General features: G+C 50.8%; 1 protein-coding gene across 1 annotated transcript in view; it reads left to right on the top strand.

The window, feature by feature from the left end:
* The window catches only part of UBE2B (ubiquitin conjugating enzyme E2 B), a 189604-nt gene that overhangs the window by 28853 nt on the left and 134114 nt on the right, over positions 1 to 26637 (top strand). Inside the window, exon 2 of the mRNA XM_063928287.1 lies at positions 17508 to 17588. Within this exon, the coding sequence (XP_063784357.1) occupies positions 17508 to 17588 (81 nt within the window). The remainder of the gene's footprint in view (positions 1 to 17507; positions 17589 to 26637) is intronic.

Raw genomic sequence — 26637 nt, 5'->3', positions numbered from 1 at the left:
AACTGAGGGCCATTTACAATGCCCTAAGTCTGGCAAGGCCTCTGCTTCAAAACCAGCCGGTACTGATCCAATCAGACAACATCACGGCAGTCGCCCATGTAAACCAACAGGGTGGCACAAGAAGCAGGATGGCGATGGCAGAAGCCACAAGGATTCTCCGATGGGCGGAAAATCACGTCTTCGCACTGTCAGCAGTGTTCATTCCGAGAGTGGACAACTGGGAAGTAGACTTCCTCAGCAGACACGACCTACACCCGGGAGAGTGGGGACTTCATCCAGAAGTCTTCCGACTGTTGGTAAACCGTTGGGAAAGGCCACAGGTGGACATGATGGCGTCCCGCCTAAACAAAAAACTAGATATTGTGCCAGGTCAAGGGACCCTCAGGCAATAGCTGTGGACGCTCTAGTGACACCGTGGGTGTACCAGTCGGTTTATGTATTCCCTCCTCTGCCTCTCATACCAAAGGTACTGAGAATAATAAGAAAACGAGGAGTAAGAACGATACTCGTGGTTCCGGATGGGCCAAGAAGAGCTTGGTACCCAGAACTTCAAGAAATGATATCAGAGGACCCATGGCCTCTACCGCTCAGACAGGATCTGCTACAGCAGGGGCCCTGTCTGTTCCAAGACTTACCGTGGCTGCGTTTGACGGCATGGCGGTTGAATTCCGGATCCTAAAGGAAAAGGGCATTCCGGAAGAAGTCATTCCTACGCTGATAAAAGCCAGGAAAGAAGTAACCGCAAACCATTATCACCGTATTTGGCGAAAATATGTTGCGTGGTGTGAGGCCAGGAAGGCCCCAACAGAGGAATTTCAGCTGGGTCGTTTTCTGCACTTCCTACAGTCGGGTGACTATGGGCCTAAAATTGGGTTCCATTAAGGTCCAGATTTCGGCTCTGACGATTTTCTTCCAGAAAGAACTGGCTTCACTGCCTGGAGTTCAGACATTTGTAAAGGGAGTGCTACATATTCAGCCCCCTTTTGTGCCTCCTGTAGCACCTTGGGATCTCAACGTGGTGTTGAGTTTCTTAAAATCACATTGGTTTGAGCCACTTAAAACTGTGGATTTGAAATATCTCACGTGGAAAGTGGTCATGTTATTGGTCTTGGCTTCGGCCAGGCGTGTGTCAGAATTGGCGGCTTTGTCATGTAAAAGCCCTTATCTGATTTTCCATATGGATAGGGCAGAATTGAGGACTCGTCCCCAGTTTCTCCCTAAGGTGGTATCAGCTTTTCACTTGAACCAACCTATTGTAGTGCCTGCGGCTACTAGGGACTTGGAAGATTCCAAGTTACTGGACGTAGTCAGGGCCTTAAAAATGTATATTTCCAGGACGGCCGGAGTCAGGAAAACTGACTCGCTTTTTATCCTGTAGGCACCCAACAAAATAGGTGCTCCTGCTTCTAAGCAGACTATTGCTCGCTGAATTTGTAGCCCAATTCAGCTGGAGCATTCTGCGGCTGGATTGCCGCATCCTAAATCAGTAAAAGCCCATTCCACGAGGAAAGTGGGCTCATCTTGGGCGGCTGCCCGATGGGTCTCGGCTTTACAATTTTGCCGAGCTGCAACTTGGTCAGGGGCAAACACGTTTGCTAAATTCTACAAAATTGATACCCTGGCTGAGGAGGACCTTGAGTTCTCTCATTCGGTGCTGCAGAGTCATCCGCACTCTCCCGCCCGTTTGGGAGCTTTGGTATAATCCCCATGGTCCTTACGGAGTTCCCAGCATCCACTAGGACGTCAGAGAAAATAAGAATTTACTCACCGGTAAATCTATTTCTCGTAGTCCGTAGTGGATGCTGGGCGCCCATCCCAAGTGCGGATTGTCTGCAATACTTGTATGTAGTTATTGCCTAACTAAGGGTTATTGTTGAGCCATCTGTTGAGAGGCTCAGTTATATTTCATACTGTTAACTGGGTGTAGTATCACGAGTTATACGGTGTGATTGGTGTGGCTGGTATGAGTCTTACCTGGGATTCAAAATCCTTCCTTATTGTTTCAGCTCTTCCGGGCACAGTATCCTAACTGAGGTCTGGAGGAGGGTCATAGTGGGAGGAGCCAGTGCACACCAGATAGTACCTAATCTTTCTTTCTCTGACGTCCTAGTGGATGCTGGGACTCCGTCAGGACCATGGGGAATAGCGGCTCCGCAGGAGACAGGGCACAAAAGTAAAAGCTTTAGGATCAGGTGGTGTGCACTGGCTCCTCCCCCTATGACCCTCCTCCAAGCCTCAGTTAGGTTTTTGTGCCCGTCCGAGCAGGGTGCAATCTAGGTGGCTCTCATAAAGAGCTGCTTAGAGTAAAAGTTTTGATAGGTTTCTTATTTTCAGTGAGTCCTGCTGGCAACAGGCTCACTGCAACGAGGGACCTAGGGGAGAAGAAGTGAACTCACCTGCGTGCAGGATGGATTTGCTTCTTAGGCTACTGGGCACTAGCTCCAGAGGGACGATCACAGGTACAGCCTGGATGGGTCACCGGAGCCGCGCCGCCGACCCCCTTGCAGATGCCGAAGTAAGAAGAGGTCCAGAAACCGGCGGCTGAAGGCTTTTCAGTCTTCATGAGGTAGCGCACAGCACTGCAGCTGTGCGCCATTGCTCTCAGCACACTTCACACCAACGGTCACTGAGGGTGCAGGGCGCTGGGGGGGGGCGCCCTGGGCAGCAATGTTAATGCCTTTTCTGGCTAAAGAATACATCACATATAGTCCCTGAGGCTATATGGATGTATTTCACCCCTGCCAGGTCTCAGAAAAACCGGGAGAAGAGCCCGCCGGAATAGGGGGCGGGGCCTATCTCCTCAGCACACAGCGCCATTTTCCCTCACAGAACTGCTGGTGGGAAGGCTCCCAGGCTCTCCCCTGCACTGCACTACAGAAACAGGGTTAAAACAGAGAGGGGGGGCACTTATTTGGCGATATGATTATATATTAAGATGCTATAAGGGAAAACACTTATATAAAGGTTGTCCCTGTGTATATATATATATATATATATATAGCGTTTTGGTGTGTGCTGGCAAACTCTCCCTCTGTCTCCCCAAAGGGCTAGTGGGGTCCTGTCCTCTATCAGAGCATTCCCTGTGTGTGTGCTGTGTGTCGGTACGTGTGTGTCGACATGTATGAGGACGATGTTGGTGAGGAGGCGGAGCAATTGCCTGTAATGGTGATGTCACTCTCTAGGGAGTCGACACCGGAATGGATGGCTTATTTAAGGAATTACGTGATAATGTCAACACGTTTCAAGGTCGGTTGACGACATGAGACGGCCGGCAAACAAATTAGTACCTGTCCAGGCGTCTCAAACACCGTCAGGGGCTTTAAAACGCCCATTTACCTCAGTCGGTCGACATAGACACAGACACGGACACTGACTCCAGTGTCGACGGTGAAGAAACAAACGTATTTTCCTTTAGGGCCACACGTTACATGTTAAGGGCAATGAAGGAGGTGTTACATATTTCTGATACTACAAGTACCACAAAAAAGGGTATTATGTGGATGTGAAAAAACTACATGTAGTTTTCCTGAATCAGATAAATTAAATGAAGTGTGTGATGATGCGTGGGTTTCCCCCGATAGAAAATTATTGGCGGTATACCCTTCCCCGCCAGAAGTTAGGGCGCGTTGGGAAACACCCCTTAGGGTGGATAAGGCGCTCACACGCTTATCAAAACAAGTGGCGTTACCGTCTCCAGATACGGCCGCCCTAAAGGAGCCAGCTGATAGGAGGCTGGAAAATATCCTAAAAAGTATATACACACATACTGGTGTTATACTGCGACCAGCTATCGCCTCAGCCTGGATGTGCAGCGCTGGGGTGGCTTGGTCGGATTCCCTGACAGAAAATATTGATACCCTTGACAGGGACAGTATTTTATTGACTATAGAGCACAGAGAGATATTTGCACTCTGGCATCAAGAGTAAGTGCGATGTCCATATCTGCCAGAAGATGTTTATGGACACGACAGTGGTCAGGTGATGCATATTCCAAACGGCACATGGAAGTATTGCCGTATAAAGGGGAGGAGTTATTTGGGGTCGGTCCATCGGACCTGGTGGCCACGGCAACAGCTGGAAAATCCACCTTTTTTACCCTAAGTCACATCTCAGCAGAAAAAGACACCGTCTTTTCAGACTCAGTCCTTTCGTCCCCATAAGGGCAGGCGGGCAAAAGGCCAGTCATATCTGCCCAGGGATAGAGGAAAGGGAAGAAGACTGCAGCAGGCAGCCCATTCCCAGGAACAGAAGCCTTCCACCGCTTCTGCCAAGTCCTCAGCATGACGCTGGGGCCGTACAGGACCCCTGGATCCTACAAGTAGTATCCCAGGGGTAAAGATTGGAAATTCGAGACGTCTCCCCCTCGCAGGTTCCTGAAGTCTGCTTTACCAACGTCTCCCTCCGACAGGGAGGCAGTATTGGAAACAATTCCCAAGCTGTATTCCCAGCAGGTGATAATCAAAGTACTCCTCCTACAACAAGGAAAGGGGTATTATTCCACACTATATTGTGGTACTGAAGCCAGACGGCTCGGTGAGACCTATTCTAAATCTGAAATATTTGAACACTTACATACAAAGGTTCAAATCAAAATGGAGTCACTCAGAGCAGTGATAGCGAACCAGGAAGAAGGGGACTATATGGTGTCCCGGGACATCAGGGATGCTTCCTCCATGTCCCAATTTGCCCTTCTCACTAAGGGTACCTCAGGTTCGTAGTACAGAACTGTCACTATCAGTTTCAGACGATGCCTGTTGGATTGTCCACGGCACCCCGGGTCTTTACCAAGGTAATGGCCGAAATGATGATTCTTCTTCAAAGAAAATGGACGATATCCTGATAAGGGCAAGGTCCAGAGAACAGTTGGAGGTCGGAGTAGCACTATCTCAAGTAGTTCTACGACAGCATGGGTGGATTCTAAATATTCCAAAACCGCAGCTGTTTCCGACGACAATTTGCTGTTCCTAGGGATGATTCTGGACACAGTCCAGAAAAGGGTGTTTCTCCCGGAGAAGAAAGCAAGGGAGTTATCCGAGCTAGTCAGGAACCTCCTAAAACCAGGAAAAGTGTCAGTGCATCATTGCACAAGGGTCCTGGGAAAAATGGTGGCTTCTTACGAAGCGATTCCATTCGGCAGATTTCACGCAAGACTTTTCAGTGGGATCTGCTGGAAAAATGGTCCGGATCGCATCTTCAGATGCATCAGCGGATAACCCTGTCTCCAAGGACAAGGGTGTTTCTTCTGCGGTGGCTGCAGAGTGCTCATCTACTAAAGGGCCGCAGATTCGGCATTCAGGACTGGGTCCTGGTGACCACGGATGCCAGCCAGAGAGACTGGGGAGCAGTCACACAAGGAAAAAAAAAAAAAAAAAAATTTCCAGGGAGTGTGATCAAGTCTGGAGACTTCTCTCCACATAAAACAATGCTCTAAGCTTAGCAAGACCTCTGCTTCAAGGTCAGCCGGTATTGATCCAGTGGGACAACACCACGGCAGTCGCCCACGTAAACAGACAGGGCGGCACAAGAAGCAAGAGGGAAATGGCAGAAACTGCAAAGATTCTTCGCTAGGCGGAAAATCATGGGATAGCACTGTCAGCAGTGTTCATTCCGGGAGTGGACAACTGGGAAGCGGATTTCCTCAGCAGGCACGACCTCCACCCGGGAGAGTGGGGACTTCATCGGGAAGTCTTCCACATGATTGTAAACCGTTGGGAAAGACCAAAGGTGGACATGATGGCGTCCCGCCTGAACACGAGACCCTCAGGCAATAGCTGTGGACGTTCTGGTAACACAGTGGGTGTACCAGTCGGTGTATGTGTTCCCTCCTCTGCTTATCATACCCAAGGTACTGAGAATTATAAGACGTAGAGGAGTAAGAACTATACTCGTGGCTCCGGATTGGCCAAGAAGGACTTGGTACCCGGAACTTCAAGAAATGCTCACAGAGGACTCATGGCCTCTGCCGCTAAGAAGGGACTTGCTTCAGCAAGTACCATGTCTGTTCCAAGACTTACCGCGGCTGCGTTTGACGGCATGGCGGTGGAACGCCGGATCCTAAGGGAAAAAGGCATTCCGGAAGAGGTCATTCCTACCCTGGTTAAAGCCAGGAAGGAGGTGACCGCACAACATTATCACCACATGTGGCGAAAATATGTTGCGTGGTGTGAGGCCTGGAAGGCCCCACGAAGAAATTTCAACTCGGTCGATTCCTGCATTTCCTGCAAACAGGAGTGTCTATGGGCCTCAAATTGGGGTCCATTAAGGTTCAAATTTCGGCCCTGTCAATTTTCTTCCAAAAAGAATTGGCTTCACTTCCTGAAGTCCAGAAGTTTGTCAAGGGAGTACTGCATATACAACCCCCTTTTGTGCCTCCAGTGGCACTGTGGGATCTCAACGTAGTTCTGGGAGTCCTCAAATCACATTTTAAACCGCTCAAATCTGTGGATTTGAAATATCTCACATGAAAAGTGACCATGCGGTTGGCCCTGGCCTCGGCCAGGCGAGTGTCAGAATTGGTGGCTTTGTCTCACAAAAGTCCATATCTGATTGTCCATTCGGACAGGGCAGAGCTGCGGACTCGTCCCCAGTTTCTCCCTAAGGTGGTGTCAGCGTTTCACCTGAACCAGTTTATTGTGGTACCTGCGGCTATTAGGGACTTGGAGGACTCCAAGTTGCTAGATGTTGTCAGGGCCCTGAAAATATAGGTTTCCAGGACGGCTGGAGTCAGGAAAACTGAATTGCTGTTATCCTGTATGCACCCAACAAACTCGGTGCTCTTGCTTCTAAGCAGACGATTGCTAGTTGGATGTGTAGTACAATTCAGCTTGCACATTCTGTGGCAGGCCTGCCACAGCCAAAATATGTAAATGCCCATTTCACAAGGAAGGTGGGCTCATCTTGGGCGGCTGCCCGAGGGGTCTCGGCTTTACAACTTTGCCGAGCTGCTACTTGGTCAGGAGCAAACACGTTTGCAAAATTCTACAAATTTGATACCCTGGCTGAGGAGGACCTGGAGTTCTCTCATTCGGTGCTGCAGAGTCATCCGCACTCTCCCGCCCGTTTGGGAGCTTTGGTATAATCCCCATGGTCCTGACTGAGTCCCAGCATCCACTAGGACGTCAGAGAAAATAAGAATTTACTTACCGATAATTCTATTTCTCGTAGTCCGTAGTGGATGCTGGGCGCCCATCCCAAGTGCGGATTGTCTGCAATACTTGTACATAGTTATTGTTACAAAAATCGGGTTATTATTGTTGTGAGCCATCTTTTCAGTGGCTCCGCTGTTATGCTGTTAACTGGGTTCAGATCACAGGTTGTACAGTGTGGCTGGTATGAGTCTTACCCGGGATTCAAAATCCTTCCTTATTGTGTACGCTCGTCCGGGCACAGTATCCTAACTGAGGCTTGGAGGAGGGTCATAGGGGGAGGAGCCAGTGCACACCACCTGATCCTAAAGCTTTTACTTTTGTGCCCTGTCTCCTGCGGAGCCGCTATTCCCCATGGTCCTGACGGAGTCCCAGCATCCACTACGGACTACGAGAAATAGAATTATCGGTAAGTAAATTCTTATTTTTAGAGTGCCCAGTCTCCTGCGGAGCCCGTCTATTCCCCATGGTCCTTACAGAGTTCCCAGCATCCACTACGGACTACGAGAAATAGATTTACCGGTGAGTAAAATCTTATTTTCGATCGGCCCTTTCGTCCTCCAGGTAAAGCAAAAGGTCAGGCGTACCCAAAGCAAGCTCGTGCTTCCAGACCTGCTAAGCCCAGACCGAAGCGTGCCTGGGCTGCCCGTCAGCCTGCTTCCAAAACAGACCAGCCTGCCGTATGATGGGGCGGGCCTCCCTCTGGGAGATTCCAGGGTGGGGGGGCCGACTTCTAGGTTTTGCCCAGGAATGGTTAAAGACCACTTCAGATACCTGGGTAAGAGAAGTCGTCACTCGAGATTACGCCATACCCTTCAAGAATCGTCCCCCGTCATCGATTTTTGCCTGACAGATGTACCTATGAATCCGGCAAAAGTAAACACTTTGCACTCTGTGGTACATCCCCTCCTGATCACAGGAGTGGTGGTACAGGTGCCTCTAGCTCAGAGAGGCAAGGGGTACTATTCACCGCTGTTCCTAGTCCTGAAACTGAACGAGTCCTCGCGGACCATTCTCAATCTGAAGTCCTTGAACAAGCATGTGCGGGTCTCCAAGTTTCATATGGAAACTGCGCTCTATTGTTCTGACCTTGGAGCCTGGGGACTTTATGGTCTCCCTGGACATACAGGATGCCTACCTGCATATTCCTATTGCAGTGTCTCATTAGCAGTACCTGAGGTTTGTGGTGGGCAACCTCCATTACCAATTTCGGGCGTTACCCTTTGGTTTGACAACTGCTCCCTGAGTTTTCACCAAAGTTATGGCGGTCATGACGGCTACACTCCGCCGTCAAGGGGTCAGGATCCTACCGTATTTGGACAAATTGTTGATCCTGGCGAATTCCGCAGAACTTCTCCTGTGTCATCTCGATCTGACGGTCCAGTGCATGAAAGCCCACGGGTGGCTGATCAACTGGAAGAAATCCTCCCTGGTTCCTGCTCGGAGCATGGTACACTTGGGAGCGTTATTGGACACTCACAACTTGCGGTTGTTCCTGTCTTAGGAGAAAGTCCTGAAACTTCAGGACCATATTCGATGCTTCCTATCTCATCTGCAAGTGTCGATTCCTTCGGCAAAATGCAAGTGCTAGGTCTCATGGTGTCGGCTTTCGACAAGGTGGAGTATGCTCAATTCCATTCTCGCCCTCTGCAGAAGTTGATTCTGTCCAAGTGGGACGGCCTGCCTCACCGGATCAGATCTCGCATGATCTCCTTGTCTCCGGAGGTCCGGGTGGCTTCAGGACCAACGATTGAGCAGGGGCCGTCCCTTCTGGATATCCAACTGGGTCCTGCTGACGACGGATGCCAGTCTGAGAGGTTGGGGCGCGGTGTTGGAACAGCACTCTCTCTCCAGGGTCGGTGGACCGAAGAGGAGTCACTACTCCCGATAAACATTCTGGAATTGCGGGCAGTGTTCAATGCATTGACAATGGCCCAGCATCTGATACAGAACAGACCTGTTCAAGTACAATAGGACAACGCCACCACAGTGGTGTACATCAATCATCAAGGCAGCACTCACTGCCTTCATTGCCATGCGGCTTCATCACGGATTCTTCAATGGGCAGAGCGCCATCTGCCGGCCATATCAGCTGTGTTCATTCTGGGCGTTCTGAACTGGGAAGCGGACTATCTCGGTCGTCAGGACGTACACGCCGGAGAGTGGAGCCTCCATCCGGAAGTGTTTTCAACTTCTCGTGGACACGTGGGGCCTTCCAGATGTGGATCTGATGGCGTCTCGACACAATCACAAGGTTCCAGTCTTCGGAGCAAGGACAAGGGATCCTCAAGCTGCATTCGTGGAAGCTCTGGCAATTCCATGGAACTTTCAGCTGCCGTATGTGTTCCCTCCGGTGTCACTCCTGCCCAGATTAATACGGAAATTCAAGCAAGAAGGAGGAAACCTACTTCTGGTCGCTCCAGCGTGGTCCAGGCGGCACTGGTTCTCCGATCTACAGGGCCTCTCGGATCGTCCCCTTCTACTTCCACGACGACCAGACCTCCTCGTTCAGGGCCCTTGTGTTTACCAGGATTTGGCCTGTGTGGCTTTGACGGCATGGCTCTTGAAGCTTCCATCCTGAGATCCATGGGTTTTTCTGAGGCGGTCGTTCAAACTATGTTGAAGGCCTGTAAGCCGGCTTCTGCTCAGATCTACCATAGGGTCTGGAATGCTTACTTTACTTGGTGTGCGTCTCACAATCATGACGTTTTCAAGTTTAGTACGGCCAAACTATTGGCCTTTCTACAACAGGGCCTGGACATTGGCCTGCGCCTGGCCTCCGTCAAGGTTCACATCTCTGCCTTGTCGGTTTGGTTTCAGAGAAAGATTGCTGCCCTACCTGATGTCCATACATTCAGTCAGGGTGTGTTGCGGATTCAGCCTCCTTATGTGCCACCTGTGGCCCCTTGGGATCTGTTGGTGGTTTTGGAGGCTTTAAAGAGTCTCCGTTTGAGCCTCTTCCTCTGCTGACCTTAAGTGGCTTTCCCTTAAGGTGCTATTCTTGCTGGCTATTGCTTCAGCTAGAAGGGTCTCGGACTTGGGTGCCTTATCCTGTAAGTCTCCCAATTTGATTTTTCACCGTGACCGGGCGGTTCTTAGAACACGGCCAGGTTATTTACCCAAGGTGGTGTCTTCCTTCCACCTTAACCAGGAGATTGTGGTTCCGGCCTTTAATTATCCTTAGTGGTCTACCAAAGGGCGGTCTTTGGATGTAGTACGGGCTCTCCGTATCTATGTGAAGAGAACATCCTCCATTAGGAAATCTGATTCTATTTTCGTGCTTTTTGGTTTTCACAAACGTGGTTGGCCTGCTTCCAAGCAGACTCTGGCCAGATGGATTAGAATGGTGATTGCACATGCTTATGTACAGGCTGGTCGTCCGGTTCCTGCTACCATCAAAGCCATTCTACTCGGTCGGTTGGACCTTCTTGGGCGGCCCACCGTGGTGCGACCCTTGAACAATTGTGCAAGGTGGCTACGTGGTCCTCTGGGAACACGTTCATTAGGTTCTATGCCTTTCGATACTTCCGCCTCCCAGGATGCTTCCTTTGGATGCCGGGTTCTTGTGCCCGCTACAGTGCGTCCCCCTCCCATAAGGAACTGCTTTAGGACATCCCCGATGTTATTCCTTGTGGAGCCCAGTCTACCCCGCAGCAGAAAACAAGATTTATGTTAAGAACTTACCGTTGTTAAATTTCTTTCTGCGAGGTACACTGGGCTCCACAAGGCGCCCACCCCGACGCACTTAGCTTCTTTGGGTTGGTATAGCATAGCCGCTGATACCCTCTCCTGTGGTGAGTGTGTGGTGTAATTGGCTACGAACAGTTGTCGTCTCTGGTACCTGCTACTGTGTTGGGCTGGGTAACAAAACTGATTTCCTGTGCACAGAGGCGAGGTTATAGAGGAGGCGGCGCTGTGCATCTTGGGAACAGTCAAAGCTTTGAGCCTGTTGGTGCCTCGGATCAAGATCCTACTCTACACCCCAATGTTATTCCTTGTGGAGCCCAGTGTACCTCGCAGAAAGAGATTTAGCAACTGTAAGTTCTTACCATAAATCTTGTTTCAAAAAAAAATAAAAAAAAAATATATATATATATATATATATATATATATATATATATATATATATATATATATATTATTATTATTATTATTATTTTCTCTAACGTCCTAGTGGATGCTGGGGACTCCGTAAGGACCATGGGGAATAGACGGGCTCCGCAGGAGACAGGGCACTTTAAGAAAGAATTTGGATTCTGGTGTGCTCTGGCTCCTCCCTCTATGTCCCTTCTCCAGACCTCAGTTTGAATCTGTGCCCGGACGAGCTGGGTGCTGCTTAGTGAGCTCTCCTGAGCTTGCTATAAGAAAGTATTTTGTTAGGTTTTTTTTATTTTCAGGGAGATCTGCTGGCAACAGACTCCCTGCATCGTGGGACTGAGGGGAGAGAAGCAGCCCTACTCTCTGATTATAGGTCCTGCTTCTTAGGCTACTGGACACCATTAGCTCCAGAGGGATTGTACACAGGATCTCACCCTTTGTCGTCCGATCCCGGAGCCGCGCCGCCGCCCCCCTTGTAGAGCCGGAAGACAGAAGCCGGGTGAAAGAAGCAAGAAGACTTCAAAATCGGCGGCAGAAGACTCCAGTCTTCAAACGGAGGTAGCGCACAGCACTGCAACTGTGCGCCATTGCTTCCACACTACACCCACATACTCCGGTCACTGTAGGGTGCAGGGCGCAGGGAGGGGCGCCCTGGGCAGCAATTAGGACTTCTTGGCAAAAGTTGGGCATATATACAGTTGGGCACTGTATATATGCATGAGCCCCCGCCATTATATTATACAGAAACGCGGGACAGAAGCCCGCTGCTGAGGGGGCGGGGCTTCTTCCTCAGCACTCACCAGCGCCATTTTTTCTCCACAGCTCCGCTGAGAGGAAGCTCCCCAGGCTCTCCCCTGCAGATTCACGGTAGAAGAGGGTAAAAAGAGAGGGGGGGCACATAAATTGGGAGCAAAAACATAATATACAGCCGCTACTGGGTTAACACTAAGTTACTGTGTGATTCCTGGGTTATATAGCGCTGGGAGTGTGCTGGCATACTCTCTCTCTGTCTCTCCAAAGGGCCTTGTGGGGGAACTGTCTTCAAAAAGAGCATCCCCTGTGTGTGTGGTGTCGGTACGCTTGTGTCGACATGTTTGACGAGGAAAGCTATGTGGAAGCAGAGCGGGAGCAAATGAATGTGGTGTCTCCGCCGACGGCGCAGACACCTGATTGGATGGATATGTGGAAGGTTTTAAATGATAATGTTAATTCCTTGCATAAAAGGTTGGATAAAGCTGAAACCTTAGGACAGTCGGGGTCTCAGCCCATGCCTGATCCTATGTCGCAGAGGCCGTCAGGGTCTCGGAAGTGCCCACTATCACAAATTGTTGACACAGATACCGACACGGATTCTGACTCCAGTGTCGATTACGATGATGCAAAGTTACAGCCTAAATTGGCTAAAGCCATCAGTTATAGGATTATAGCAATGAAGGAGGTGTTGCACATCACAGAGGAAACCCCAGTCCCTGACAAGAGGGTTCATATGTATGGGGAAAAAAGGCAGGTGGTGACCTTTCCCCCTTCACATGAGCTAAATGAGTTATGTGAAAAGGCTTGGGAATCTCCAGATAAAAAAACTGCAGATTTCCAAACGGATGCTTATGGCGTATCCTTTCCCGCCAACGGACAGGTTACGCTGGGAATCCTCCCCTAGGGTGGACAAAGCTTTAACACGCTTATCCAAGAGGGTAGCCCTGCCGTCACAGGATACGGCCACCCTAAAAGATGCTGCGGATAGAAAGCAAGAGGGTACCCTGAAGTCCATTTATACACATTCAGGTACCTTACTAAGGCCGGCAATTGCGTCGGCCTGGGTATGTACTGCTGTAGCAGCATGGACGGATACCTTATCTGAGGAACTTGATACCGTGGACAAGGATACTATATTGATGACCCTGGGGCATATAAAAGACGCTGTCCTATATATGAGAGATGCTCAAAGAGACATTAGCCTACTGGGCTCTAGAATAAATGCAATGTCGATTTCTGCCAGAAGGGTCCTGTGGACTCGGCAATGGACAGGTGATGCCGACTCAAAAAGGCATATGGAGGTTTTACCTTACAAGGGTGAGGAATTGTTTGGGGAGGGTCTCTCGGACTTGGTCTCCACAGCTACTGCTGGAAAGTCAATTTTTTTTGCCATATGTTCCCTCACAACCTAAGAAAGCACCGTATTACCAAATGCAGTCCTTTCGTTCACAAAAAGGCAAGAAAGTCCGAGATGCGTCCTTTCTTGCCAGAGGCAGGGGAAAGAAGCTGCACAACACAGCTAGTTCCCAGGAACAGAAGTCCTCCCCGGCTTCCACTAAATCCACCGCATGACGCTGGGGCTCCACAGGCGGAGCTAGGCCCGGTGGGGGCGCGTCTCCGAAATTTCAGCCACAAGTGGGTTCACTCCCAGGTGGATCCCTGGGCAATAGAGATTGTGTCTCAGGGATACAAGCTGGAATTCGAGGAGATGCCCCCTCACCGATACCTCAAATCGGCCCTGCCAGCTTCCCCCCTAGAGAGGGAAATAGTGTTAGCTGCAATTCACAAATTGTATCTTCAGCAGGTGGTGGTCAAGGTTCCCCTCCTTCAACAAGGAAAGGGTTATTATTCGACCATGTTTGTGGTACCGAAACCGGACGGTTCGGTCAGACCCATATTGAATTTAAAATCCCTGAACATATACCTGAAAAGGTTCAAGATGGAATACCTCAGAGCGGTCATCGCAAGCCTGGAAGGGGGGGATTTTTTGGTGTCTCTGGACATAAAGGATGCATACCTTCATGTCCCCATTTATCCACCTCATCAGGCGTACCTCAGATTTGTGGTACAGGATTGTCATTACCAATTCCAGACGTTGCCGTTTGGTCTCTCCACGGCACCGAGAATATTTTCCAAGGTAATGGCGGAAATGATGGTGCTCCTGCGAAAGCAAGGGGTCACAATTATCCCATACTTGGACGATCTCCTCATAAAGGCGAGGTCCAGAGAGCAGTTGCTGATCAGCGTAGCACGCTCTCGGGAAGTGTTACAACAGCACGGCTGGATTCTAAATATTCCAAAGTCAGTTGATTCCTGCGACTCGTCTGCCCTTCCTGGGCATGATTCTGGACACAGACCATAAGAGGGTTTATCTCCCGACTGAGAAGGCTCAGGAGCTCATGACACTGGTCAGAGACCTATTAAAACCAAAACAGGTGTCGGTGCATCACTGCACGCGAGTCCTGGGAAAGATGGTGGCATCATACGAGGCCATTCCCTTCGGCAGGTCCTTTCAATGGGATCTGTTGGACAAGTGGTCCGGATCACATCTTCAGATGCATCGGCTGATCACCCTATCCCCCAGGGCCAGGGTGTCTCTCCTGTGGTGGCTGCAGAGTGCTCACCTTCTCGAGGGCCGCAGATTCGGCATTCAGGACTGGGTCCTGGTGACCACGGATGCAAGCCTCCGAGGGTGGGGGGCAGTCACACAGGGAAGAAATTTCCAAGGTCTGTGGTCAAGTCAGGAGACTTACCTTCACATCAATATCCTGGAACTAAGGGCCATATACAACGCCCTACGTCAAGCAGAGACCCTGCTTCGCGACCAATTGGTTCTGATTCAGTCAGACAACATCACCGCAGTGGCTCATGTAAACCGCCAAGGCGGCACAAGGAGCAGGGTGGCGTTGGCGGAAGCCACCAGAATTCTCCGCTGGGCGGAGAATCATGTACGCGCACTGTCAGCAGTGTTTATTCCGGGAGTGGACAACTGGGAAGCGGACTTCCTCAGCAGGCACGACCTCCACCCGGGAGAGTGGGGACTTCATCAAGAAGTCTTCACGCAGATTGGAAGTCGGTGGGAACTGCCACAGGTGGACATGATGGCATCCCGCCTCAACAAAAAGCTACAGAGGTATTGCGCCAGGTCAAGAGACCCTCAGGCGATAGCTGTAGATGCACTAGTGACACTGTGGGTGTTCCAGTCGGTTTATGTATTTCCTCCTCTTCCTCTCATACCCAAGGTGCTGAGAATCATAAGAAAAAGAGGAGTGAGAACAATTCTCATTGTTCCGGATTGGCCAAGAAGGACTTGGTATCCAGATCTGCAAGAAATGCTCACAGAGGACCCATGGCCTCTGCCTCTAAGACAGGACTTGTTGCAATAGGGGCCCTGTCTATTCCAAGACTTACCGCGGCTGCGTTTGACGGCATGGCGGTTGAACGCCGGATCCTAGCAGAAAAAGGCATTCCGGATGAGGTTATTCCTACGCTGATAAAGGCTAGGAAGGACGTGACGGCTAAACATTATCACCGTATATGGCGAAAATATGTTTCTTGGTGTGAGGCCAGGAATGCCCCCACAGAGGAATTCCAGCTGGGCCGTTTCCTTCACTTCCTACAGGAGGGAGTGACTTTGGGCCTAAAATTGGGTTCCATTAAGGTCCAGATTTCAGCCCTGTCTATTTTCTTTCAAAAAGAACTGGCTTCTCTGCCTGAAGTTCAGACGTTTGTAAAGGGAGTGCTGCATATTCAGCCCCCTTTTGTGCCGCCAGTGGCACCTTGGGATCTTAACGTGGTGTTGAGTTTCCTGAAGTCACACTGGTTTGAGCCACTTAAAACCGTGGAGTTAAAATTTCTCATGTGGAAGGTGGTCATGCTATTAGCCTTGGCTTCAGCTAGGCGTGTGTCAGAATTAGCGGCTTTGTCACATAAAAGCCCTTATCTGGTTTTCCATATGGACAGGGCAGAATTGCGGACCCGTCCACAATTTCTGCCAAAAGTGGTGTCATCTTTTCATATGAACCAACCTATTGTGGTGCCTGTGGCTACTCGTGACTTGGAGGATTCCGAGTTACTAGATGTGGTCGGGGCTTTGAAGGTTTATGTAGCCAGAACGGCTAGAGTCAGGAAAACTGAGTCGCTGTTTATCCTGTATGCATCCAACAAGCTGGGTGCTCCTGCTTCAAAGGAAACTATTGCTCGCTAGATCTGTAACACGATTCAGCAGGCTCATTCTGCGGCGGGATTGCCGCTGCCAAAATCAGTAAAAGCCCACTCCACTAGGAAGGTGAGCTCTTCTTGGGCGGCTGCCCGAGGGGTCTCGGCATTACAGCTTTGCCGAGCAGCTACTTGGTCAGGTTCGAACACTTTTGCAAAGTTCTACAAGTTTGATACCCTGGCTGAGGAGGACCTTGTGTTTGCTCATTCGGTGCTGCAGAGTCATCCGCACTCTCCCGCCCGTTTGGGAGCTTTGGTATAATCCCCATGGTCCTTACGGAGTCCCCAGCATCCACTAGGACGGTAGAGAAAATAAGATTTTACTTACCGGTAAATCTATTTCTTGTAGTCCGTAGTGGATGCTGGGCGCCCGTCCCTAGTGCGGACTACTTCTGCAATACTTGTATATAGTTATTGCTTAAATAAGGGTTATGTTATGGTTTCATCAGGGTTGATCTGATGCTCCGTTGTTGTTCAAACTGTTAACTGGGTAAGTTTATCATAAGTTATTAGTGTTCACTCTAGGAGTGAAAAGGGGCAGGGCGCCGGACCCGAAATGGGGGCGCGGCTACGCAAATTAGGGGGCGTGACCACGCCTCCGTCATTTTAGGGGGCGGTGCGGCCCACAGACACTACTATAGAGAGCTTCTGTGGCCGGCGACGTCACTGTTGGGGGCGTGCCCAGCACCTCCGTCGGTGCTGGGCTTCCCCCAGCCCTCTCCCAATGCGTGAATGGATGCCGCGCGCATGCGCACGGCATCTGTACACGCCGGGAGGGCAGGGAGCGGGCGGCTGTTCTAGCAGGGCGCCGCAAAAGGGGCAGGGCGGGTTTTGCCTGTTAAAAAACGGGCAGGGCGCGGCGCCCTGCTAAAACAGCCTAGAGTGAACACTAAGTTATACGGTGTGATTGGTGTGACTGGTATGAGTCTTGCCCTGGATTCCAAAATCCTTTCCTTGTACTGTCAGCTCTTCCGGGCATAGTTTCTCTAACTGAGGTCTGGAGGAGGGACATAGAGGGAGGAGCCAGAGCACACCAGAATACAAATTCTTTCTTAAAGTGCCCTGTCTCCTGCGGAGCCAGTCTATTCCCCATGGTCCTTACGGAGTCCCCAGCATCCACTACGGACTACGAGAAATAGATTTACCGGTAAGTAAAATCTTATATTTTTTTTTTTCTATAGAACACGATATATCATTGTAAAATTCTGTTTTGAATTTGGAAATGTTTAGTTAATATGTAATTTTATATGAAGGCTATATGTTATATAAACTTTTAAAAACACTTCTTATCAGATTGCAGGAAGATCCTCCTGTTGGAGTCAGTGGCGCACCTTCTGAGAACAATATTATGGTCTGGAATGCAGTCATATTTGGGTATGTACAATATTATGGTCTGGAATGCAGTCATATTTGGGTATGTTTGGAAATTGTCCTTCACTTCTGTTAAGTAAACTGCTTACTTTGGATTATAATGGACCTAGTGAAGGAGCAGGTAGTAAGTAAATATCCAGTTTGCTTAACTGACTTAGGGGAAGATGTACTAAGCCCTGGGAGAGAGAGAGAGAGTACCAATCAATCTGCTCCTAACTGTCCTTTTTCAAACACCAACTGTACAGTTAGGAGCTGTTAGGCTGATACTTATTTCTCTCCATTTGGGGCCGATTTAAAAAAAAAAAAAAAAAAAAAATTATATATATATATATATCTCTATATATATATATCTCTATATATATATATATATATATCTATATATATATATATCTCTATCTATATATCTCTATCTATATCTATCTAGAAAGAAGGTGAAAACAGTGCCTACTAGTGCAGTATATTAGGATCCTTCAAATGAAAACCTCCACCAGTTCAATAACACCCTTAGAAAAACGCAAGTACCATCATGAGTGGAGTTAACCACTTAATTAAATCGCACGCTCTCAAAATGGGAATTCCTGAACTGGATAGATTTCTCCCTTCAGCTCCAGAACCTCATGGTACTTCTAATGCTCAATGATCACCAATGAAAAGAAAGGAAGGTAGCCGAAATAGTGTAATAAAGTTTTAACACCAGTTTAATTGTTAAAAAACAAAGCAAATACCCGTACATCAAAATAATGTAAAAATAGCTTATCTGATGTGTAGTAGATACAGTTCGGTCGCTGTTCCTCAAAGCGTTTCGTCCTTATGGCATATCAAACCTGGACTTCATCAGGAGTATACTACCCCACTGCCTGCTCTCTCTACTTATAGCTACACTAATGAGATAATTAGGGGGAGTGTTTTCCCGCCTTTCAGTTCATTTTGACATCACTTCCGGGTTCATTTTGACATCACCCGGAAGTGTAGAGAGAGAGAGAGCAGGCAGTGGGGTAGTATACTCCTGATGAAGTCCAGGCTTGATATGCCATAAGGACAAAACGCGTTGAGGAACAGAGACCGAACTGTATCTACTACACATCCTAATATACTGCACTAGTAGGCTCTGTTTTCACCTTCTTTCTAGATCCATCAAAACAGACCGACTGAACACCGGTCACCTGGATTACGGCTGCCACCCTGTCAGAGGGAGTGTGGATTGGAGACAGAGAAATTGGACATTACCACTGTCTCTGGACTAAGACTCTCTTTATTTTCACTCATTTGGTGTAGCGCTAAGTACCACCTTTTCACATACATATATATATATATATATATATATATATATATATATATATATATATATATATTCATTCATCGCGCCCTACGGGCGCTCTTCACACCGTCTGTTGGTGCTACGCCCCGTTAACCCCTGCACGCCTTTGAACATACGCAGGCTGGTAGATAACAGAATCAGAAACGCAGGGCAGTATAGAGGGCATACAGAAATGGTGTCCGGTTGAGAAACGATAGAGAGGCGTGGGGGGGGGGGGGAGAACGTAGAGAAACGCTGTGCGATCAGTAAAGGATAGGGAGAGGGAAGGTGTTAGAGAGAAAATACCGTTGCAAGAGGCTATGACCGGTTAACACCTGCACGGGCTTCAGCTGTGCTATAATTGTTATTATATGGAGTATTACCTGAATTTTTTTTTATGGCAGTGGGTAAATATTGTAAGGGGGGAGGGCGTGCGATTGTCAAGGGGGCGTAGCCCTTTGTGAGGGCATGCAGAGTGGCCGCAGGGCACAATGAATAACCTAGTGTAGTATATACTGCTAGTGTCTGCATCATGAAGTACCAGATGACTAACAGCAATGCACTGTAGATAAGACACCAAAGTGCTGTGGCCACAGGTAGCAGAGCCGCTTATACACACAATGGCCACAGGTAGCAGAGCCGCTTATACACACAATACCCAACAGGTAACAGTGTCGCTTATACACACAGTGCCCACAGGTAGCAGGGCAGCTTATACACACAGTGCCCACAGGTAGCAGAGGCGCTTATACACACAATACCCACAGGTAGCAGAGGCGCTTATACACACAATACCCACAGGTAGCAGAGGCGCTTATACACACAATACCCACAGGTAGCAGAGGCGCTTATACACACAGTGCCCACAGGTAGCAGAGACGCTTATACACACAATACCTACAGGTAACAGAGGTGCTTATACACACTGCCCACAGGTAGCAGAGGTGCTTATACACACAGTGCCCACAGGTAGCAGAGCCGCGTATACACACAGTGCCCACAGGTAGCAGGGGATCCGGTCTGAAGATCGACAGTGTCTAGGTCGACAGTCACTAGGTCGACATGGATGGAAGGTCGACAGGGTTTCTAGGTCGACATGTGCTAGGTCGACAGGTCTAAAGGTCGACATGAGTTTTTCACATTTTTTTTTATTTTTTTGGATTTTTTCATACTTAACGATCCACGTGGACTACGATTGGAACGGTAAAGTGTGCCGAGCGAAGCGGTAGCGGAGCGAAGGCACCATGCCCGAAGCATGGTGAGCGAAGCGGTGCACTAATGTGGGATCCCGGTCACTTTACGAAGAAGACGACCCCCCCAAAACAAAAAAAAATCCTCATGTCGACCTTTAGACCTGTCGACCTAGCACATGTCGACCTTTAGACATGTCGACCTTCTATCCATGTCGACCTAGTGACTGTCGACCTATAGTGGTCGACCTAAACATTGTCGACCTAGATACTGTCGATAAAACGAACCACACCCAGGTAGCAGAGCCGCTTATACACACAGTGGCCACAGGTAGCAGAGCCGCTTATACACACAATACCCACAGGTTGCAGAGGCGCTTATACACACAGTGGCCACAGGTAGCAGAGGCGCTTATACACACAATGGGCACAGGTAGCAGAGGCGCTTATACACACAATGGGCACAGGTAGCAGAGCCATGTATACACACAATACCCACAGGTAGCAGAGCCGCGTATAGACACAGTGGCCACAGATAGCAGAGCCGCTTATACACATAGTGCCCACAGGTAGCAGCGCCACTTATATACAATGGCCACAGGTAGCAGTGTCGCTTATACACATAATGGCCATAGTATTAGTATACTCGCAAAAGTTTGGGGGGTTTGGAAAGGGGGTGGGTTCAGTGAGGTGCCTATCCGTGCGGCTGATCAGCCCGATTCAGGGCATCACTTGTAGCGGCTGCGGATGGTGTCCGAGGTGCTACGTGTGGAGGCGGGTATGGGGATGCTGTGGGGGGGGGCGTGAGGGTGTGGATGGGGTCTGTAGATGCTGCTGGTGGTGGAGGGGCAGGTGAGGGGTCTGGAGGTGCTGTGCGTTAGGGAGGGGTGATGTAGGGGAAGGTGGGGTTGCAGGGGTTAGGTGATGGGTTGTAGAAGTGCTGCGGGTGGGGGAGGTGTGGGTGCGGGATGGGGTATGTAGATGCTGCAGGGGAGCCGTGGATGAGGGAGGGGGTCCTGAGGTGCTGTGGGTGATGGTCCAGAGGTGCGGGGGGTGGTGGAGGGGAAGGTGTGGTAGGTGTGCGAATGAGGGAAGGTGTCTATAGATGGTGGTGGGGGAGGGGCCGGAGGTGCTGTGGGTGGGGGTGTGGTGGGGGTCCTGATGCGGGGAGGGGCGGGTGCGGGGATCAGAGGGCGCTGTGGGTGGGTGAGGGGCTGGTGTGGGGTTAACGCAGTTGGGGAGGGCCAGCTGTGGTGGTGTTGCGGGTGGTGGAGGGGCAGGTGCGTGGGTGTTGGGGGGGAGGGGAGGGGCAGGTGCTGTGTGTGGGGGAGGGGGCTCGTTTGCTGGGGTGGTGCGGTTGGGTGGGAGGTGGGTGTGAGGGTGCCACGGTTGCGGGGGCGGGTGGTGCTGCAGGTAGGGGAGGGGTGGGGGTGCTGTGCGTAGGGGAGGTGCGCGGTGTTGCCATGGGTGGGGGGTTGGGAGCAGGGGTGATGTGGGTGTGGGAGGGGTGGGGGGGCTGTGGGAGAAGCTGGTGTGGGAGTGCAGTGGGTGGAGGAGGGGGGGTGGTGGGCTGGTGCCATGGGTGGGGGGACAGGTGCGTGGGTGCTGCGGTTGGGGGGGGGGTGGGAGGCGGCTGCGGGGGTTTCCGAGGGTTGGGGGGGGGGGTTGCGGGAGCAGGGGTGTTGCGGATGGGGGAGGGGTGGGTGCAGGAGGGGCAGATGCGGGGGTGGGGTGGAGGGTGCAGGGGTGTAGCGGGGGGAGAGGTGGGGGTGGGGTGGAGGGTGCAGGGGTGTAGCGGGGGGAGAGGTGGGGGTGCCGCGGGTGGGGGAGGGGGCCGTTTGCCGTTGTGGTGCAGTTGGGTGGGTGTGAGGGTGCCATGGTTGCGGGGGTTGGGGTGCTGCAGGTAGCGGAGGGGTGGGGGTGCGGGAGCAGGGGTGGTGTGGGGAGGGGCGGGGGTGCCATGGGTGGGGGGTTGGGAGCTGGGGTGATGTGGGTGTGGGAGGGGTGGGGGGCTGTGGGAGAAGCTGGTGTGGGACTGCTGTGGGTGGGGGAGGGGGGGATGCTGGGGGTGAAGGCGTGGTGCCATGGGTGGGGGGACAGGTGCGGGTGGGGTGGAGGGTGCAGGGGTGTAGCGGGGGGAGAGGTGGGTATGGGGGTGGGGGAGGGGCGGGGGTGCCGCGGGTGGGGGAGGGGCATGGTTTACTGCAGGTGTGGGGGCGGGAGTGCTGCGTGTGGGAGTGGATGTGGGGGGATGCGTTGGGTGCCGCGGATGGGGGTGGCGAGTGTGTCGGTGCTACGGGCGGGGACGGGAGTGCCGCGGGTGGGCGGCCGCGGATGTTGGTGCTACGGGTGGGGGAGAGGGCGGGAGTGGCGCGGGTGCTGGGTGGATGCGGTTGGTTGCCGCGGGTGGGAGGGGGAGCGAGTGCGGCTGTCAGTGTCAGCATTGTCCCCTGAACTCTGCAGCAGCCGCTAGTCTGTGAGGCGGGTAGTGTGAGTTCCGCTCACAGTCAGCGGCTGCTCTGTCGCCAGGGAGTGTACGGGGAGGAGGGAGACGGGACAGGGCGGAGACGGGGAGGGGACTGGGCGAGGATGGGTGGTCAGAGGGAGAGGACTTCTGGTAGATCTGTGCCTGTGACTCCGCCCAGCGTTACGGCCAGGCACAGAATCACAGAGTTGGGCTAATATATAGGATATATATATGTGTGTGTGTGTGTATATATATATATATATATATATAATATATATTTCTCTAACGTCCTAAGTGGATGCTGGGGACTCCGTCAGGACCATGGGGAATAGCGGCTCCGCAGGAGACAGGGCACAAAAATAAAGCTTTAGGATTAGGTGGTGTGTACTGGCTCCTCCCCCTATGACCCTCCTCCAAGCCTCAGTTAGGTTTTTGTGCCCGTCCGAGCAGGGTGCAATCTAGGTGGCTCTCTTAAAGAGCTGCTTAGAAAAAGTTTTTTAGGTTTTTTTTATTTTCAGTGAGTCCTGCTGGCAACAGGCTCACTGCATCGAGGGACTTAGGGGAGAGAATTTCAACTCACCTGCATGCAGGATGGATTGGATTCTTAGGCTACTGGACACCATTAGCTCCAGAGGGAGTCGGAACACAGGTCTCACCCTGGGGTTCGTCCCGGAGCCGCGCCGCCGACCCCCCTTACAGATGCTGAAGATTGAAGGTCCGGAAACAGGCGGCAGAAGGCTCTTCAGTCTTCATGAAGGTAGCGCACAGCACTGCAGCTGTGCGCCATTGTTGTCACACACTTCACACCAAGCGGTCACGGAGGGTGCAGGGCGCTGCTGGGGGCGCCCTGGGCAGCAATATTTTAATACCTTAAGGCAAAAGAATACATCACATATAGCCATTAAGGCTATATGTATGTATTTAACCCATGCCAGATATCTAAATCTACGGGAGGAAAGCCCGCCGAAATAGGGGGCGGGGCTTATTCTCCTCAGCACACAGCGCCATTTTCCTGCTCCGCTCCGCTGTGAGGAAGGCTCCCAGGACTCTCCCCTGCACTGCACTACAGAAACAGGGTAAAACAGAGAGGGGGGGCATTTTTTGGCGATATATTGGATATATTTAAGCTGCTATAAGGAACAACACTTCTATAAGGTTGTTCCCATATATATTATAGCGCTTGGGTGTGTGCTGGCAAACTCTCCCTCTGTCTCCCCAAAGGGCTAGTGGGGTCCTGTCTTCGATAAGAGCATTCCCTGTGTGTCTGCTGTGTGTCGGTACGTGTGTGTCGACATGTATGAGGACGATGTTGGCGTGGAGGCAGAGCAATTGCCGATAATGGTGATGTCACCCCCCAGGGAGTCGACACCGGAATGGATGGCTTTGTTTATGGAATTACGTGATAATGTCAGCACATTACATGACGACATGAGACGGCCGGCAAACCAGTTAGTACCTGCCCAGGCGTCTCAGACACCGTCAGGGGCTGTAAAGCGCCCTTTACCTCAGTCGGTCGACACAGACCCAGAGACAGACACTGAATCTAGTGTCGACGGTGATGAAACAAACGTATTTTCAAGTAGGGCCACACTTTATATGATCACGGCAATGAAGGAGGCTTTGCATATCTCTGATGCTGCAAGTACCACAAAAAGGGGTATTATGTGGGGGGTGAAAAAACTACCTGTAGTTTTTCCTGAATCAGAGGAATTAAATGATGTATGTGATGAAGCGTGGGTTAACCCAGATAGAAAAATGCTAATTTCAAAAAAGTTATTAGCATTATACCCTTTCCCGCCAGAGGTTAGGGCGCGCTGGGAAACACCCCCTAGGGTGGATAAGGCGCTCACACGCTTATCAAAACAAGTGGCGTTACCGTCTCCTGATACGGCCGCCCTCAAGGATCCAGCGGATAGGAGACTGGAAACTACCCTAAAAAGTATATACACACATACTGGTGTTATACTGCGACCGGCCATCGCCTCAGCCTGGATGTGCAGTGCTGGGGTCGTCTGGTTGGATTCCCTGACTGAAAATATTGATACCCTGGATAGGGACAGTATTTTATTGACTATAGAGCAATTAAAGGATGCTTTCCTTTATATGCGAGATGCGCAGAGAGATATTTGCACTCTGGCATCGAGAGTAAATGCGATGTCCATATCTGCCAGAAGGAGTTTATGGACGCGACAGTGGTCAGGTGATGCGGATTCCAAACGACATATGGAAGTATTGCCGTATAAAGGGGAGGAATTATTTGGCGTCGGTCTATCGGATCTGGTGGCCACGGCAACTGCCGGAAAATCCACTTTTTTACCTCAGACCCCCTCCCAACAGAAAAAGACACCGTCTTTTCAGCCGCAGTCCTTTCGTTCCTATAAGAACAAGCGGACAAAAGGACAGTCATATCTGCCTCGGGGCAGAGGAAGGGGTAAGAGAGGGCAGCAAGCAGCCCCTGCCCAGGAACAGAAGCCCTCCCAGGGTTCTGCAAAGCCCTCAGCATGACGCTGGGGCCTTACAAGCGGACTCAGGAACGGTGGGGGGTCGACTCAAGAGTTTCAGCGCACAGTGGGCTTGCTCACAGGTGGACCCCTGGATTCTGCAGGTAGTATCTCAGGGTTACAGGTTGGAATTCGAGAAGTCTCCCCCTCGCCGGTTCCTAAAGTCTGCTTTGCCAACGTCTCCCTCAGACAGGGCGACGGTATTGGAAGCCATTCACAAGCTGTTTGCTCAGCAGGTGATAGTCAAGGTACCCCTCCTACAACAGGGAAAGGGGTATTACTCCACGCTATTTGTGGTACCGAAGCCGGACGGCTCGGTAAGACCTATTCTAAATCTGAAATCTTTGAACCTGTACATAAAAAAAAATTCAAGTTCAAGATGGAGTCACTCAGAGCAGTGATAGCGAATCTGGAAGAAGGGGACTTTATGGTGTCCCTGGACATCAAGGATGCTTACCTGCATGTCCCAATTTGCCCTTCACATCAAGGGTACCTCAGGTTCGTGGTGCAAAACTGTCATTATCAGTTTCAGACGCTGCCGTTTGGATTGTCCACGGCACCTCGGGTCTTTACCAAGGTAATGGCCGAAATGATGATCCTTCTACGAAGAAGAGGCGTATTAATTATCCCTTACTTGGACGATCTCCTGATAAGGGCAAGGTCCAGAGAACAGCTGGAGGACGGAGTAGCACTAACCCAAGTAGTGCTGCAACAACACGGGTGGATTCTGAATTTTCCAAAATCTCAGTTGACCCCGACAACACGTCTGCTGTTCCTGGGAATGATTCTGGACACGGTTCAGAAAAAGGTGTTTCTTCCGGAGGAGAAAGCCAGGGAGTTATCCAAACTTGTCAGGAACCTCCTAAAACCAGGGACAGTGTCTGTGCATCAATGCACAAGAGTCCTGGGAAAGATGGTGGCTTCTTACGAAGCGATTCCATTCGGCAGATTCCACGCACGAACTTTTCAGTGGGATCTGCTGGACAAATGGTCCGGATCGCATCTGCAGATGCATCAGCGGATAACCTTATCGCCACGGACAAGGGTGTCTCTTCTGTGGTGGTTGCAGAGTGCTCATCTGTTAGAGGGCCGCAGATTCGGCATACAGGACTGGGTCTTGGTGACCACGGATGCCAGTCTAAGAGGCTGGGGAGCGGTCACACAAGGAAGAAACTTCCAGGGAGTATGGTCAAGCCTGGAGATGTCTCTTCACATAAATATACTGGAGCTAAGAGCGATTTACAATGCTCTAAGTCTGGCAAAACCCCTGCTTCAGGGTCAGCCGGTGTTGATCCAGTCGGACAACATCACAGCAGTCGCCCACGTAAACAGACAGGGCGGCACAAGAAGCAGGACAGCAATGGCAGAAGCTGCAAGGATTCTTCGCTGGGCGGAAGATCATGTGATAGCACTGTCAGCAGTATTCATTCCGGGAGTGGACAACTGGGAAGCAGACTTCCTCAGCAGACACGATCTACACCCGGGAGAGTGGGGACTTCATCCAGAAGTCTTCCACATGATTGTGAACCGTTGGGAAAAACCAATGGTGGATATGATGGCGTCCCGCCTCAACAAAAAACTGGACAGGTATTGCACC

Source organism: Pseudophryne corroboree, chromosome 6, assembly GCF_028390025.1.
Source record: "Pseudophryne corroboree isolate aPseCor3 chromosome 6, aPseCor3.hap2, whole genome shotgun sequence".
Classification (NCBI taxonomy): Eukaryota; Metazoa; Chordata; class Amphibia; order Anura; family Myobatrachidae; genus Pseudophryne; species Pseudophryne corroboree.
The sequence above is the reverse complement of the archived record's forward strand: the minus strand, read 5'-3'. Positions and strand labels throughout refer to the sequence as shown.